Source organism: Carassius carassius, chromosome 6, assembly GCF_963082965.1.
Source record: "Carassius carassius chromosome 6, fCarCar2.1, whole genome shotgun sequence".
Taxonomy (NCBI): Eukaryota; Metazoa; Chordata; class Actinopteri; order Cypriniformes; family Cyprinidae; genus Carassius; species Carassius carassius.
The window spans coordinates 8,153,185-8,172,549 of record NC_081760.1 but is presented as its reverse complement, the minus strand read 5'-3'; the positions used below and the strand labels follow the sequence as shown (position 1 = coordinate 8,172,549).

Genomic DNA, 19,365 nt, shown 5'->3' with positions numbered 1-19,365 from the left:
CCCATACATAATTCTATCTTTATTCGTCTCTCTTCTTCTTCTTCTTGATTTCTTGGCCCGTACAGAAATATGGGAGTGTTCCCATAAAAAATATGGCTTTCAGCTTGTTGTCATATCATGCTGGACGCAGAAGCACAAGTCTGGCCTTGATCTTCAAACAGGTCTTGTGTCAGTGTGAGATGAAAGCTGAAGGTTCAGACGTGTAGATACACTCCCAGAGGAAGCCGTGTTACTATCAGCACAGGTTTTATAACAGTGCTTCTTAAAACAACAAAAACAGGTTTATTAAATGTTTTTTAAAGACAGAAACACATTTTGCTTAATGCTAGGGTGTTCAGAGTTGTTTTAGCATGTTTCTAGGGTTTTCTTGGTGTTTTCTTTATATACTGAACCGTTTCTAAGTGATTGCTAGTTGGCATATCACTGCCTTAAGTCAAAATAAAAACACAAGAAAAAAGAAGAACACTTCAAATCTTTATTGCACACTACCCTGTAACTCTTGTGAAATACTGTACAGCAGTTTGTTCAGGGTCATTTAAAGGAAAGAAGCCTTATTTAGATTAAGTTTCAGGCACACAAATCTATACATTTGAATGTTTTCATAAGTTGTAAAGAAGCCCAGTGTTTTGAAAGGAGGGTTTTATACATTCACAGTAAAGCCACTGAATGTTGAATCACATCTTTGATGAACTATAAGGCACCATGTTATGATATAAATGTTAATATCAACAGCATGTGGTAGGAGATTACCTTCATCAGCCTTTTCAAGCCATGATGAATAATGTACATCGATTTACTTGTGTTATATTTTCATGGCTATTAATTTTTAGAACTACTCACTTTGGACGATAAAACAAATCATACATGAGAACGAAAACTATTTCTGTCACATTTGGATTGGCTGAACATATCGGATCATTTAAATTACAAGCCTGTCAGTACATGGAAACTAAAGCTCAAACATGCATTCCTGCAGCATCAGAATGTCCTGTAAAACATGCTAGTAAACAATATATATATATACACATATGCAAATCAAAATAATAATGATCAACTTAATTTGAAAGAATCTTTAAGGTTATGATTTCAGCAGGATCTGATGGTGCACTGCATCACTACAAAAATTTTATTTTAAGATACTCAAAATCAACTTGAACTTGCCTCCTTTTTGGTGGTATGGCTTAGTGTAAACCATTATGAACTTTAAGATGAAAAGCTTTATTCACCAGTAAAAGGTTTAAAAGAGTGTCAGAAGAATCAATCTTAAGAAGTGTCAGCAATAAAAGGCAGTAATAATAACAGCAGGTAAAATATATATATCTACCCAATAACAGAACAAACTAAATTAATCAAAAAACAAAATTCTTCCCTTCGGTTTTGCTCCCTCTTGAGTGCAACTGACCACCACTGGGTCAATAATACAAACATTCAACATACAATCAATAATCTGTCTTATCCTTTCTGGTTTATATTTGATTTCAGGTTGGAACCAGAACCACCATTGTGCAAGTACTGAGATGAAGTCATTCGGGATGTTACGGTCATGATTTCTGCAGCAACTTACAATTTTGAAATAGTGGTGATGACTTTCACATTTACATCCAGTTGATTGTGAAGTTACGACTGAGGTTCAGACCCAAGTCTGTTACTGTCAGCACCTAGATGGGCATAAGACAAGAAAAATATTTCATTTTGCATAAACAAATTTTTTTTTTTTTTTGGTACTTAGATTACTGTATTTAACTATTTATTTTTTAAAATAAAAAATAAAATCATGATCGATACCACTGCTAATTGAAAGCTTGTTTCAGAGGACTGCGAATGAAAGTGTTTATCCTTCTAACTTACTGGGAACATTTCAATATTCACCTGATAACAAAATGTATAAAACCATCACTCCTAAAACAATATTAAAGTATACTGTATTACCTGATTGTCACGGTAAGAGAACGCTGCCTCTTGTGAATTCACAGTTACGTTTTCTGGCTCCACCTTCACCCCATAAAAGGAAACGGTCTCCACGGTGATGTAAGCAGCCTCTTCATGATTATGCAGCACCTCTGATGTCATCGTATTCTGGAGATTATAAATAAAGAAGATTATAGTCATCATCCCTGATATCAGGCAGGGTAATAACTAATGCAAATTATCCAAAGTAGTTGACATCAGGATCATTTAGAGAAACATTTAAGAACAAGCAAGTGTTACATTTAATAAAATACTTTTGGATAAAAATGGGTATAAACTGAATAATAATTAAAAGATTTAACAGAGGTGATGTAAATATCATTTTATAACATGCCAATAGTATACGGATCAAATTAATGCTTATTAAAAGGGACATCAGATGCAAAATTCACTTTTACATGGTGTTTGCATGTAAATCTGTCTTAGCAGTGTGTGGGAACAACCACATTACAATGATAAAAATCAATTTACTCCTTTTTTTTAATCCCCCCAAAAAACCTAAACAGTCTCTATTATCAAGCGGTTTTGATTTTCTGTGCACGATGATGTCAAACTGCTCAGACCCTGCGCAGGACTCATGGACTGTCCCTAATTAGCATATTTCCACCCTCAGCCAGTAGTACACTGTCTGCCATTTTCTTCTGTAGCGACAATGTCTCATAAGCAATTTAGGTTTTTTGTATTTGGATGTAAAAATGAACATAAGTCTTCATTTTCTCCCGACACCAAAGCCAGAGGATTAGTTTTATTTTTGATGGTAACCCACCACCGAATACACGAAAAACAGAAGAGAGGGGTGGGGTGAGCAGTAGCTCATTATCATTTAAAGAGACATGCACTGAAATGGATCGCTGTGATCACAGCTGTTTTTGACAGTCAAAAAGGGTGTTGTTTCACATGACCACTGAGGAATTTTAACAAAAGTGTGTTACAGACATTTCATGAAGACCCCAAATAATTGTGGGAAATATGCATCTGATGTCCCCTTTGAAAACAAAAGCATGCTGGTTTATTGCAGTAGATGTAAATTGTGCATTTTCTGTACCTGTTCTACTGTGAAATAGATGTAAGCATACTGATCTTTCTCGTAAGTGTCAATGGTCTCTCCATCATCCCAAAATAAATCACCCTTGGCCAGGCCGTCCTCACTCAGACTCACAATCAGATTAAGGGGCTGACCGCTGCTCACCCACAGGGTGGTGTTAGGTCTCTGAAACACAAACAATTTCAAATAAACAAGGCAACAGACAGAAGTGATCAGACGGTATATACACATGCATATGTGCAAATGCTACCAAAAAGTTAATGTCATCTGAATAACAAAGTTTGCCCTATAATTATAGCTCTATTATTACATTAGACTATAAATATATCTTACTTACTGTGTGTGTGTGTTTGTATTATTTGCTGAAAATGTTCTTCTCCGCCAGAGCTCACAAAACTATTATTGTGTGTGTGTATATTATATATACATATATATACACGTGTATATATAATATAAAATGATACAGAAATTACTTATATATATATATATATATATATATATATACACAGGTCCTTCTCAAAAAATTAGCATATTGTGATAAAGTTCATTATTTTCCATAATGTAATGATAAAAATTAAACTTTCATATATTTTAGATTCATTGCACACCAACTGAAATATTTCAGGTCTTTTATTGTTTTAATACTGATGATTTTGGCATACAGCTCATGAAAACCCAAAATTCCTATCTCAAAAAAGTAGCATATTTCATCCGACCAATAAAAGAAAAGTGTTTTTAATAAAAAAAAAAAAAAAGTCAACCTTCAAATAATTATGTTCAGTTATGCACTCAATACTTGGTCGGGAATCCTTTTGCAGAAATGACTGCTTCAATGCGGCGTGGCATGGAGGCAATCAGCCTGTGGCACTGCTGAGGTGTTATGGAGGCCCAGGATGCTTCGATAGCGGCCTTAAGCTCATCCAGAGTGTTGGGTCTTGCGTCTCTCAACTTTCTCTTCACAATATCCCACGGATTCTCTATGGGGTTCAGGTCAGGAGAGTTGGCAGGCCAATTGAGCACAGTAGTACCATGGTCAGTAAACCATTTACCAGTGGTTTTGGCACTGTGAGCAGGTGCCAGGTCGTGCTGAAAAATGAAATCTTCATCTCCATAAAGCTTTTCAGCAGATGGAAGCATGAAGTGCTCCAAAATCTCCTGATAGCTAGCTGCATTGACCCTGCCCTTGATAAAACACAGTGGACAAACACAAACAGCTGACATGGCACCCCAAACCATCACTGACTGTGGGTACTTGACACTGGACTTCAGGCATTTTGGCATTTCCTTCTCCCCAGTCTTCCTCCAGACTCTGGCACCTTGATTTCCGAATGACATGCAAAATTTGTCCAAAAGTCCAGTGCTGCTTCTCTGTAGCCCAGGCGCTTCTGCCGCTGTTTCTGGTTCAAAAGTGGCTTGACCTGGGGAATGCGGCACCTGTAGCCCATTTCCTGCACACGCCTGTGCACGGTGGCTCTGGATGTTTCTACTCCAGACTCAGTCCACTGCTTCCGCAGGTCCCCCAAGGTCTGGAATCGGTCCTTCTCCACAATCTTCCTAAGGTCCGGTCACCTCTTCTCATTGTGCAGCGTTTTTTGCCACACTTTTTCCTTCCCACAGACTTCCCACTGAGGTGCCTTGATACAGCACTCTGGGAACAGCCTATTCGTTCAGAAATTTCTTTCTGTGTCTTACCCTCTTGCTTGAGGGTGTCAATGATGGCCTTCTGGTCAGCAGTCTTACCCATGATTGCGGTTTTGAGTAATGAACCAGGCTGGGAGTTTTTAAAAGCCTCAGGAATCTTTTGCAGGTGTTTAGAGTTAATTAGTTGATTCAGATGATTAGGTTAATAGCTCGTTTAGAGAACCTTTTCATGATATGCTAATTTTTTGAGATAAGAATTTTGGGTTTTCATGAGCTGTATGCCAAAATCATCAGTATTAAAACAATAAAAGACCTGAAATATTTCAGTTGGTGTGCATTGAATCTAAAATATATGAAAGTTTAATTTTTATCATAAAATTATGGAAAATAATGAACTTTATCACAATATGCAAATTTTTTGAGAAGGACCTGTATATATATATATTAGTGCTGTCAACGTTAACGCGTAAACGCATGCGATTAATTTTTGTCTGGTTTAACGTGTCAAAATATTTAACGCAATTAACGCAGCATCTGTATTTTCTGCCATCCGTTGGCTAGCTTTACATTATATGATCGCGCTCTTATTCATTTAAATGCTTTTAAACATTTCAAGCGCGGCAAGACAAAAGGGAATGTGCTGTCTGTGAATGCCCTTATGTGACACATACACACGTACACACACACACACACACACACACACAATGCATAGACAGGGCGCCAGAATTCAGTTCTCTTAAGCGCTTGAACTAACAATAAACATCCCAAAGTGCCAGTTTTGTCGATTATCCTCATAAGAGCAATCTTAAATGATTTATATAAAGTCTAAAATGAACAAAAAGAGTTGTGAGAGAATGAGCCGAGATCCATAGACAGTAGATAAACGGTGAGATCCGCGTGTCTGTCTGCTCTTAAAGGGACAGCAGTCAATAAAGCTTCCTGTCAGTAAAGTTAAAGAACAAAGGGAACAGAGAAAATGACTCGCAGCTCTTGACTAAATAACTTTTGTAGCTTTAATAAGGATTAACTATTTAATTTATAGTTTATGCAGTGCAGACTGCATATAACTTTGATAACTAACTGTTAAGACAGGAAGGGCAGGAGTAAACATGACATTTATTATGGGTTTATGTTAGCATTGTTTTAAGTTTACTTAAATTAAAAACTGTTATATTTTTGAAGCCTAATAATAAATGTAAAAAAAATAAATAAATCAGTAGCTGTATTAATATCAGTAATACTGGCCTTCATTCATAAAAAGATGCCATTTAAACAAGTATTTAAAATATACTGTCTTTATGTTGTTTCTACATTAATTTGATTAACTTAAATTATTACATTAAAAAATATATTAAAAACGTACAAAAACATTTCTTTTTTTATTGCGATTAATTGCGATTAATCACAGAAAAAATGTGTGATTAATCTAGTTAAAGTTTTTAATCGATTGACAGCACTAAAATATATATATATATATATATATATATATATATATATATATATATATATATATATATATATATATATATATACTTATATACATAAAAATATCCGTTACATAATGTATGAGTATGTATATAATGTGCTCTGTCTCTGTCACCTGTGTAGGTATGATGGAACCCTCTCTGAGATGTAGGTTGATTTTGTCTATTGGAGCCTTAAGATTGATTTCTTCTCCACTGCTTAACAATGTGTCACCCTAAATATGAGACAAATGAATATGAATATTGTAAGAGACTCTAAAGTAAGAGAATTGTGAGTTTCTCAGAAGGATTCCAGAGAGATGTGACTTACGGTGTGGAAATCGTACCAGAGACCTTTAGGGAAATATCCTACAACATGATCTTGCCCTGCCTCCAAAACCGGTGTGACCAGCAAACTCTTTCCCCATAGGAACTGTTTATCTATCCCATATGTCTTCTCATCGTTTGGGAACCTTAAACACAGCACAAAAAAGTATATATATATATATGCTACTAGATTACGCATTCAAGTTTGGGAGTAAATGATTCCTTAAAATTTAAATTTGCATATAGTCAGGTTTCGTGTTCATCTTACTGGAAGAGCAGTGGTGTGGCGACTGTCTGTCCACTGATGTGTGCATGATGGAAGAGTGTGTAGAGATGTGGGAACAGGGAATAACGCAGGAGGATGACTTCTTTCATTGCTATTCGAGCTGCAGGACTAAATGCAGTTGGTTCCTGATCCTGTGGTGAAAAGACAAAACTGTTAATTCAGAAAAGTGTCTTTGAAACACACACACACACACACACACACACACACACACACACACACACAGACACACACACACACACACACAAAAACATTATAAAAACAATATTGTACTACCAAAACAACTGACAGATGGGATAATAATAATAATAAAAAAACATACAGAGGCTCTAAAACAGCACATATTTCAGCATTAAGAGCTAAAAAATATTACTGAACAGCTGTAGTAAGAGTGTTTAGGACAGATGGAAGAAAGTTCACCTGTTCATCTATGGAGTTGTGATTTCTTGAAAAGGGGTAGAAAGCTCCAAGCTGGGTCCATCGGACACACAGTTCTTCTGTAGTGCTGCCTCCAAAGCCACAGATGTCTGCCCCAATAAGAGGAATGCCCAGGATGTTAAATGTCAGCATACCTGGGAAAGAGGAAGAAAGTGGTTAGTGTAGCTGTAGTAAATACAAAACTCTATGGGACTAACTCTGACCTCAGCAGAGCACAGGTGTGTGTGTTTATACCTGGTATGGATGTGGCCAGGTCTTTCCATTGGCTCCTGTTGTCTCCGAGCCAGTGGCCTGAATACTTGCCCTGACTGGGAAACGTAGAGCGGGAAATGACGAAGGGACGCTTATCTGTGATCTTCCTCAAAGCACTGAGAGAGACAGATGGACGTGATCCACTAACATTTGATAACCAGAAAGTGTAAGACTGTTTTTTTTTTTTTACTTTGAAAATTATATATATATTTTTTTATATTATATTTAAAACAGTAATATTGTAAAAAAAAATTTACAATTGAAAGTAACCGTTTTCGTTTTTTTCCTGTGATGGAAATGTATTTCTAGAATTCAGAAATCATTTTAATGTGCCGATTTAATACTCAAGAAACTTTTCTTATTATTACAGTTGAAAACAATTGTGCTGCTTAAAATTTTAGTGGCAACAGTTCAAATAGTCATTGTGAAAAGTAGCTTTAGACGGAAATATTTTACTTGATTCAACAGAATTTATTACACAAACCTATTTTACTACAATGGCCTAACACAAACTGTAGAACATGAAAGAAGATAATTTGAGGAATTTATTTTGTCCATACAATGGAAGCCAATGGAATACAAAACAGTTTAGTTAACAGCATTCTTCAAAATATCTTAATTTAGGTCGAAAAAAAAAAAATCATACAGATTTGAAACAACATGTTGGCGAGTAAACTATGAAAGAATTAAAAATTGATTCATTTAATTGTTTTTTATTTACAGAATTATGAAATAAATGTTTAAACTGCAAGTAGGTGGCAGCAAATGTCTTAACGATTAACAAAGTCACTGAGACTTTCATTCATTTAAACGGTTGTAATATTTTTGTTAAAAATGTATCTAAAACGGACAATGATGTGCTGCCAATCAACTGTATGAAACATTAAATGACTTTTGTAGGTCTGGGGCAGGTGCATTAAATGAAGAGTGCGTTAATTTTTAATGCATCATTTCTTCATAACTATTAGGGCTGTGTATTGCCAAGAATCTAGCGATTTGATACGTATCACGATACAGGGGTTGCAATACAATATATTGCGATGCACTGCGATAATGTAAGCAATGTGATATATTGGGATATTTCTTATATTAGGAATAGTATATATTGTTAAGGAAAGCTGTCATTAAGAACACCACCACATATAAACCTTAGCAATAAATAAATAAATAAAAATGCTTTAACCAGAACACAGTGGAATCTGCATTTGTAATAATCAGTCCCTGTAACATTCAAAGTTATTAAACCACTTTTTGTGCAGTAAAAATGAGTAAAGGGGGATAAATTAAAGTGCTTGCAGGATCCTTTACTAAAATAAAACAAAATAAAATCAATAAAAGCATAATCTTAAAAACCAATATATAGAGTTTTTTATAAAGAATAATATTCTGAATATATTACAGTTGGTTTGATACCTTTATCTCCAACGGTGTCAGTTTCATTAATTTAAGTGGGTACAGTATATAAAACTATTGAAAAATATGGATTCAATACTGTATATAAAAACAATAAAGGCATAATCTGAAAAACTAAGCCTTGTGCATTATACTGAATAATATTCTGTATATTTTACAGTTGGTTTGATACCTTTAGATCAAATGGTGTTGTCGTTTAATGTATTTATATTATTGCATACATTAAACATTTTAAAATTATTATAAAACGCATAAAACGGTAATTAAAAAAACGGAACTTTGTGCAATAACAGGGATGTTTATCTGAACATTTAAGTTTTGGTTTTATAATATAATGTCACATAGTTAAATTGTTTAATTAATTTAAATGGTTAATTGTTTACAATTTTCCGCCCTAGAAATTAGGGCTGCTCCGATCACGATCGGCCGATCGTTATGCGCATCTCGTCAGTAAAGCCGGTTCTCTAATCAGCGGTAAATTCCCTCAGGTGTGTGATTTCACATAGAGCAGCTGTTACTACACAGAGCCATTGTTAACTGAGAAGATTCGCAAATCCACTTCATTTTCAGCGTTTATTTGCGCATCTTCTCAGTTAACAATGGCTCCGTGTAGTAACAGCTGCTCTATGTGAAATCACACACCTGAGGGAATTTACCGCTGATTAGAGAACCGGCTTTAATGACAAGATGCGCATTAATGATCAGCCGATCGTGATCGGAGCAGCCCTACTAGAAATTAAGCCTTGTGCAACGTAAAGGGCATATAATTATGACAATCTGAGTTAGTTTGGGCTCAAAACATAACAGCCACAAAGAGTTTAATTGGCAAAAAAAAAAAAAAATTATGAATGTCAAATGTCAAACTAACTACCATTATAACCATTATAAATGTCTTTGTCACTTTCGATCAATTCAATGCATCCTTGCTGAATAAAAGTATTAATTTCAAAGCATTAAAAAAATACTGACCCCAAACTTTTGAACAGTAATGTCTGTGTATTGTATGTTTGAGTGTACCTTTCAGTTGCCTTAGCTTCCATGAGTCCATACAGACTGTGTATGTTGTAGTGAGTGGAGATTTTCTGACGTGCAGATGCACACACAGTTTTGGCCTTTAATGTCCCACCCAGAATCCCTACAGCAGACAATACCATGTCTCATCGTTGGAATAAACATAGCAGGCACAATTAGATCTCCACATAATAGCTACTACACTGATACCTGGGGTGTATGGAGGATTTTCCAGTTCATTCTCAGGACAGCCATTCAGTGATCCATCAAAAAAATTAGATGGTTCATTCATGTCCTTGGGGGAGAGAAATAAAGAAGAGAACATGATCAATGCTTGGGTAGCTGCAAATAAAAACCGTCAAATAGGCAACAATGCAAATGCACAACTTACAATCCACACGCCATCAAAAGGCACTTTTTCATGGAAACTCTTCAGATTCTGGTACCACCATTCATGTGTGTCTGGATTGGAGAAATCTGGAAAGGCCGTGAGTCCTGGCCAGACCTAAGAAAAAAAAAAAGCACCTGCAGTCAAGTCTCAGTCACATAACAAATGTATAATAATATTAATTATTACTTATATACTGACATCTATTGCAGAATTACACAAGTTTATTATTGGTTGCGAAGCCACGGTTTACATGCCAGCCATGATCAAATTTATAGTAATTTCACAAATTAATACCTTTATTTAACAATTCCACATTAAATTGTCAAAGGTGATAGAAAAGAAATTAAGAAATGTTACAAAATATTTAGTTTCAAATCATATTAAAATGATTTCTGAAGGATCATGTGACACTGAAAACAAAAGTTTTCCATCACAGAAATAAATTACAGTTTTAAATATATTCAAACACCTATAGCTTTACATTTTAATTATATTTTACAATATTACTACTATTACTGTATTTTTGATCAAATAAATGCAGTCTTGGTAAGCATAAGACAAATATATATTTAATTGTATACTTATAATATAATATAGTAATTATATAGTAATTAATATAGTAATTAATATAATAATTTATATACTTAAGTGTACCTTCCCAGTAAGGATGTCTCCATTCGAATCATTGATGAAGATGCCCCTCTTCTTCCCCTCATCAAATGGCCAGTAGGAGCCAGAAGGCTGAGAGTTACTGATTCCGGGATCCTGATGAGGAAGTGCAAAAGAGACAAACACACAAGCTGCAGTTTACATCAAGCACACTTCAGCTACAGTAAATCCAGTGACACATCCAAACGCTTCAGTGAGGGTTTCAACTGCAGTCATGTGAAACATTCAGTTGCCAAATCGGCCTCATGACTGTCAGTGTGATTCTACTGCTCCACAAAAAAGACGAGAGCCAAAAGAGGAAGTGTGTCAAATGGATATTTTGCAGGGGAAACATATTTTATAAACCCATAGAACATAGGAGCTCCTCTCATTTTGATTTTTAATTTATAAATAAATCTATTAACAGTCTCCAAAAATTATTTAGGCCACACTGAACATGAATGAATGTCATCACATATTAAACCAACTGGCATCTTCTAACAAAAGATGCAAGAGCTATCGTTTGAGCGTGAAACAAATTTTTTTTTTTTTTTTTTTTTTGGAGCAATGACAACGAACTGGTGTCAAGGAGATTATTAGTGGATGTATGAAGTCAGTTACCTTTCAAGACCATTTAGGTGTTCTGGAAGAGTACCTACAGGGGTAGTTCATTCATTTCACAAATGATTCTTGTGTAATTGTGTCAAAGTGCGTGTGTACCAGGATCATGACGTAGTGTTGATCATGTCTATGAAGGTCTTTCACAAGGTCAGGAAGGGTGGAAAAGTTCATAGTGTCATAAGTGAAATCTAAAGCATGATCCATGTAGTCAATGTCATTCCACTGAACATCCTGAAAGACAGAAAAAAATCAGTTTGCTATTTGAACAATTTGCAGTTAGTGCAAAGCTTTCTATTCCTTATGCTAAATGCATAATGCCAAGTCAGTGTTTTTCTGTGGTTCATCACAACAGCTCAGTGTTTGCTTTGGGGGTAAACAAGCATTGCTGATTGAGTTATATACTACTATTATTTATTTACTATTACAGTACGTATAGTTTTGATTAGATTTATTTATTTTAATTTTAGTTTCAATTCTAATAATTGTATGTGCTTTTGTCATGTCATATATGTGAGAATATAGCATTACTGTATTTTTATTTAAAAAAAAAAAAAATTAATACTTCAACTTATTTTTTTTCAGTTAGTAGCCAAGGAAACATTAAAAAAAATTTTTTTATAATATATTATTTTATTTAAGCTTTATTACAATTACTGAAAACAAAACTAGTTAATAGTTTTAGCTAATTTTCCATGTTTTGCATTTGACATTTTTTGCATTTTCCATGCTGAATTAATTTAATCATTTTTCTTGATGTCTGTCGAAAGCGTAAATCTGGAGGGTTACAACTGAAGAGTTAAAATTCCAACCAATCTAAGAACTACAGTACCTGAGGTATCCCAAAATTACGCATTTCTTTTACAACATTCCAGGTTTTGTCACTTGACTTGTAGCCCCATCGGCAGAGATGATAGCCCAGAGCCCAGTAGATGGGCATTGCAGGCTTCCCTGTGAAAAAGAAAATATACAATGATTAGTTCATGAACCTCATGTCATAAATACTTATCAAATACTGCTCATGATGCTTGCTGACCTACAACATCCAAGTACTGAGCAATCACAGAGCTGGGATCCGGGCCTAGGAAAATGTAAAAGTCAAGGATCCCACCAATCATACGCCAGGTGATAGCAGGAGCAGGCTGCAGAGCCACATCTACAAAGATTATTTACACAAGTCATTACTAAGTTCAGACAGCACATACTTACAAAAGTATAAGGCGGCATTACCATTGTTTAATACCCTATTTAGCATTTTAATAGCATTTTTTCAGACATGCACCACTGTAATGCCATGAAGTATTTACAAATATGGTAAATTGAAAAATATAATTACAAAGAATGTATAAATAAATACATAAATAGTATATAGTAACTCGAGTCGCAGGTATTAGCAAACAACAACGATACAACAATCCGATCAATAAGGTATAAAATTCTGCTCTGCCATTTTTCTTTTTTCGAAAAGCAGTTTCATTTAGATATATAGAAATAGTGTTTCATAAAGGTTTACAAATTAACACAACTAATAGTTCAAAGTATCGTGTAGGAAGCTGATGTGAAGCTGATATGATTATTCTTGATAAGAACATAGACATGAATGTCCCTGACAACACAAAATATTAATCTTATAATTGGGTGTATTATCATGATCAAATACAAGGCTTATCATGAACATGACAAATCAAACAAGGCTCAGAGCAAAAATAACATGCAACCTAGTTCAGTCAAAGCAGGTCTATACTATTTAAACTGAGATTCATTGCTTGTGAAGTGGTACATGGTTTGCATTGGAAGAATATGAAATGCACATTCACCTCAATGTCAATTTAGAATCACATGTGCATATGTGTGAGCCTACCCATTGCATTGCTGTTGAGCATGAAAAACCCATGTGCCATTCCATCAGATTCCATGGAAACATAAAAGGGATGGACGCCATAGAGGTTGGTCAGCTCCTGAAAGAACCGATAATGAACAAACGCAGAACATTCAGTGCGATCTGGAACATATATTAATCTGGAATGATGCTCGAAGTGCTTTTAAGGGGGTCAAGTTATAATGTACAATGTAATATGCTCACCAATGGATCCTCTGCAGTAAATGGGTGCCGTCAGAATGAGAGTTCAAACAGCTGACAAAAACATTAAAATAATCCATAAGCAATCCACAACACTGCAGTCCATCTATTAATGTCTACGACGTGTTTGTTTTTAATCCATTATTAAGTATTTTTACTTCAAATCCATTGTTTCTGGCTTAAATATGAGTCCCCTATCCATAAAATGGCTTCCTCCAGAGAAAAAGTAATCTTTCTGAATCAAGAGAGAAATATACACAGGCTAAGCACCATTTACAAGCAAATACAGTCTAAAACATTTCTAAACAACTATGTAGCTGGATTATAATGTGAGAGGACAACAAGGGGATGGACTTTTTCCCTGGACAATGCATAATAGTGGATTATGGACTTGTATTTTGGCCAGAAACAATGGATTGAAGTTAAAATCATCTTTTTGTTGTTTTTGTCTCTTACAAACAAGCAGCTTTTCACTTCACAAGACAGGAATTGATGGGCTGCAGCCATGTGGATTACTTGTGGAATATTGTGATGTTTTTATCAGCTGTTTTGACTATCATTCTGATGGCACCCATTCATTGCAGTGGATCCATTGGTAAGCAAGTCATGTAATGCTAAATTTTTCCAAAATCTGTTCCAATGAAATAACAAACACTTCTATGTTAGATGATCAGAGGATGAGCACATTTTCAGAAAATGTATTTTTGCATGAACCATTTCTTTAAGGCTTGTTATTAGATTTGAAACAGAACTGACAGATTCATACGTCAGAAGACAAATGTCAAGGTACCATGGGTGGGACGTCTCGAGCCCACATAGTGAGAGTGTTCCACTGGACGTCATGCAGAAAGTTGGAGCGATGTTCACCCAGTCCATATATGAAACGAGATGGTAATGATGTGGACATCTGCAGAAACTGATCCGCGTAGAAGAGAGGAGCTATGGATGTATTCAGCCTGATGGCAAATGAACAGATGTTAATAATTCAATACTGATACAAAGAGTTTACTGGTGATCACTTCTAATGGTAAAAGAAACTAAATCATTCCATTTTTATTTTTTTTAACAGGTCTGTGTTTTCATTTTAGTTGAAAATAAACAGTACTTACAGTACAGCTCCTGTTTGTGCTCTCTTGACGATCAGCCCAAAGGGTTCTTTGATGAAGTCTACAGTGTAAGAGGGGTTTGATGATGCTCTTTTCTGAACCACAGGAACATCTATAGGCACCTCATACCTCTTTTCAGCCGGATCTGTTATCTGTACATGATACAGGAATACAAAAATAGAAAATAGTTTGTTTGAATTGTAATAATATATTTCACAATATTTATATATATATATATATATATATATATATATATATATATATATATATATATATATATATATCCAAAATGACTGTACTGTCTAAAATTCATTTTAAATCAACTTTTAAATAATTTTCAAAGTTTTTAAATTCCCTGTTTTATTTTTGTGAATATTATAATTTTTTATGATTATTTTACTTTCTTTTATGTGAAGCACTTTGAATTACCATTGTGTACAAAATGTGGTATATAAAAAAAACTTGCCTTGCCTTTTTTGTCAGAGATCTAATTTAATTCTAGAGGTCTGTGATGTAAATAAATGTTAACGGATAATTTTACCAACGAAAATATATATATATATATATTTTGTATTCAGGACTTTGACGTCAACAGTAATGAATAAATAATGTTTTGAACACATTTTGCTTGATAAATAGAGATGGCGAGCCTAACCAGCCAGAAACAGGAAGACCAAAAGTTCTCCCACCTTCACATGCAGTCTGTTGTCCTCCTCATACAGCACCTCCAGCTGCAGTGCATCTATGTCTTTAGGATAATACGTTTTTTTGTTCCGAAGCAGTTTTCCAGCCTTCCCAATCTCAGTGTTAGTAATTGACACCAACTCGTAGGACGGATAGTCAGGTGTGTAGAAACACCAGGGCACTCCATTCCGTCCTGATGTCTTAGCCTGTGAGTGCTGTATGAAGCAGCAGTTTCGAGCATGGCACATCTCCTCTGTGACCACCACACCTCTCTCTGGATAACAGTCAAACCTCCAAGCTTCTGGTATCTGCGAGCAGGACTCTGGCTGCAACCACGCCCCGTTTGGGCTTCTAGCCACAGCTGGAAGAGGGGGCCTATGAGGTTCTGTGGAGGGTGGCTTATGTAACCAAAATATAGTTCCAAGCAGCCAGACACCAGAGAGAACCACAATAAGTCCTCCAAAGGTCAGCAGGGCAATAGTGATGGAGCAGCGAGGACTCTGGGGCAGCAGGGGCAGTTCTGGGTGTTCTTCCTTCAGATCGGTGTCCGTCGACTCATCAGCATCCAATAATGCAGCTCCTGAGAAATGTACTTCCTCAGGGGTGAGTCTCTTGTACGACACCATTTCAAACTTAAGGTTATGAAGAAAAAAGAAGATAATTAAGAGTATTTACTAAGGCAACAACATCTTCTAACCCTAAGAATGAAATCTTATAACTTGTTTGTGCAATCAGACTAATTCATACCTCTCAAAGAAGCACTGTTGCTTGAATTATACTGGCCATTTATTTTATTTTATATTAGCTTGGTTTCTATTACGTTCTATACAATGATGTAATTAATTTAAATCAATCATTTTAAATGCAACAAGTGAAACTGGGCGTTATAATTATAATCCACAGTTGTACAATACAATATTTCCTTTTGACCTTAGCTTCATAAAAGATTACATTTAACAGTGTAACTGAATTATTAGAGAGCCTGTAAAATATTAACTTTAAGTGAGAGTTAAATAGATTACGGTAAATATCGAATAAAAAAATTATTATACATTTTACAGCACATTGGTCAAATGTGGTCGTTTTTAATTGTGCTTTAAAAAATTAATGAAACTGAGACTGAGACTAATGATGCTGAAAATTCAGCTTTTTCCACCAAAGGAATTAATTATGTTTTTAAAAAATATTAAAATAGAAAGTTGTTTAATATTATTTCACAATATTACTGTTTTACTACTTTTTTTCAAATACATGCAACCTTGGTGAGCATAAAAGATTCAGACTAATTTCAGAATAAAGTATTTGATAGTATAATTGATACTATCAAATCAGAATAATAGTCACAGACTCATAACCCAAAGGTTGCAGGTTCGAGTCTCGTACCAGCCACCACAGGTGTCTTTGAGCAAGGCACCGAACCCCAACTGCTCCCCGGGCACTGCAGCATAAATGGCTGTCCACTGCTCCGGGTGTGTGTGTGTGTGTGTTCACTGCTGTGTGTGTGCACTGAGGACGGGATAGATGCAGAGCACTAATTCCGATTATGGGTCACCATACTTGGCCACATGTCACGTCACACTTCTGTTAAGAATCAGTTAAGAAAATTTTTCAGCTCAATGATAAAAACTAAACAAGAAAACATTACATGCATCAGCAGGATTCTCAGCAGTTTCAGCCCCTATAGGACACAGTTATAAGGATGATGTATTTGCCAATATTAAATCCCACTGGAAGTCACGTGACAAATGTCACACAGAGTTGAAAACTTTCTAAAGTACATGAAACTGCAGATATGGGGAAGAACTAGAGAGGGAAGTGGGCAAGTTTGGAGAAAGCATCCTGTTGGAGAGGAAATGAGACCAATTATCATTCTGTACCTCTTCAGCTAAAAAAGACTCATGATGTTTTCTCTTTTTCCAAAGTTTTAAAAAAGCAAGCATTCACAAACAAAGTTTTTTTTAATTCATAAAACATGTCTTTTAATCAAGAACATTTGAGGGAAAACTACCAAGGAATATTCAGCTCTCCTCCTATTTGCAAATGTGCAGTTGTCCAGAATTGCTATATTTGTAGGGAGCTCCCAAGTTCTGAGACGAAGCCCAAATGTTCTGTAACTGCATGGAGCAGCTCAGCATTAGATTCACAGACAAGCTACAGTTGGGGTCAAAATTTTACATACACTATGCAGTAACTGCAAATGTTAATTTCACCAAAATAAGAGGGATCATACAAAATGCATGGTATTTTTTATTTAGTATTGGCCTGAATAAGATATTTCATTCACATAAAAGACGTTTACATATACAGTAGTCTTCAAGAGAAAATAATAGCTGAATTAATAAAAATTAAACTTTGAAAAGTTTACATATGCTCAATTCTTAATACGGTGTTGTTACCTGGATGATCCACAGTTTTTGTTTTGTTTTGTGACAGTTGTTCATGAGTCCCATGTTTGTCCTGAACAGTTAAACTGCCTGCCGTTCTTCAGAAAAATCTTTCAGGTCCCACAAATTCTTTGGTTTTCCAGCATCTTTCACGTGTTTGTACCCCTTCCAAAAATGACTGTATGATTTTGAGATCACTGAGGACAACCGAGGGACTCAAATATAACTATTACTAAAGAATCAAATGCTCACTGATGATCCAGAAGGAAACAATACATTAAGAGCCTGGAGGTGAAAACATTTTGAGTTTAAAGATCAGGGTACATTTTTTATTTATTTATTTGACTTATTTTGTCTTCTGGATAACATTTAAGTATATCTTCTGTAGCTTCTAAAGGGCAGTAAAAAAAATAAAAAGATATTTAGGGATATTTCCTTCTGGATCATCAGTGTCCGTTTGAAAATGACTGGATTCATTTTTATAAATTCAGCTACTATTATCTCTTGTGGACTTTTCTCTTATGGACTGTAAACATCTGAACATCTTTTTCAGGTCAGTACTAACTATAAATTTACATGAGTTTTGCTTTTATTTTGGTAAAATAATTAACATTTTGCAGATACTGCAAAGTGTATGTAAAAATTTGACCCCAACTGTATATATCTCTACTCTTACAAGATAGAGATCAAAGTCCAACAAAATACTTCGACATTTTACACTGCTTTAAAACTAAAAACAGACACAACCCTTCAGACAGTTTGTTACTGTAGAGACTAATCATGGGTAAAAGTGTGACCTTACTTGAAAGATGTAGGTGTAATAACAACAATACTATATAGGGTTTTTTTGTGGATAATATGGCATTAAAATACCACGGTATATGAATACATGAAATGCACTATAGTCTATGAGAATCTGTTATTTTACGTTTATCGACAGGTTGAGGGATTTTAAATAAATGATAGATTTATGAGATTTATATTTTGCAGACAAATCGATACAATGACATAGAACAACCTCATGTGATATTATTATAACACATCATACGACCAAGAAAGAGCTTACTTAAAACATCACATGCAGCACATACAAAAGAAAAACTGCACATTTAAATGCACTTACTGTTTATGCCGTTGGTATGCAGATTTTAAAAAGTGTCAGTGTTTGACACACAACATCACATCAGTGAAAACCTTCTGGTTTGCGCTCTGGTAAATATCACTGGTGTTTCATATCTTATGAAGTTGGTGTTGTTGTGTGCGTTCTGCAGTTGCAATTGGAATCAGAATCGTTTTGCGATTCGGCTCCTTTAGGCGAATCGTTACAGTGAACGTGCTCAACATGATTCGCTCAAAAGTCCCTATGTATGTCCTCTGCATTTTCCATGTGTTTTAAATAATTTTCTTGTCAAATGTTGTATCTGCGTTTTTCCACTTCGTCTCGTACTTTTCGATTCTAATACTATCATAGACGCCCTTACTTTACGAATCGGCTCTAATGGAACATCAAAAAGATCCGGTTCAAAATTACGAATCCTGTGTAACACTCGCATCTCTTTGACTTCATTACTGCCATCTACTGGCCTGGAAGAACTGTGATTGTTAGAGAAATC

General features: G+C 35.2%; 1 protein-coding gene across 1 annotated transcript; it reads right to left on the bottom strand.

The window, feature by feature from the left end:
- Positions 1-1,129: 1,129 nt before the first annotated feature.
- LOC132142328 (lysosomal alpha-glucosidase-like) lies at positions 1,130-19,042 on the bottom strand. Its single transcript, XM_059552123.1, has 20 exons — positions 18,876-19,042; positions 15,374-16,000; positions 14,688-14,836; positions 14,369-14,534; positions 13,360-13,456; positions 12,535-12,654; positions 12,331-12,449; positions 11,601-11,732; positions 10,887-10,997; positions 10,233-10,346; positions 10,052-10,136; positions 9,848-9,965; positions 7,400-7,533; positions 7,148-7,299; positions 6,713-6,861; positions 6,449-6,590; positions 6,255-6,353; positions 3,014-3,178; positions 1,930-2,076; positions 1,130-1,658 (listed from the first exon to the last, which is right to left on the bottom strand). The coding sequence occupies exons 2-20, from the start codon at positions 15,992-15,994 to the stop codon at positions 1,596-1,598; spliced, it is 2,883 nt and encodes a 960-aa protein (XP_059408106.1). The 5' UTR covers positions 15,995-16,000; positions 18,876-19,042; the 3' UTR covers positions 1,130-1,595.
- Between the last annotated feature and the right edge of the window lie 323 nt (positions 19,043-19,365).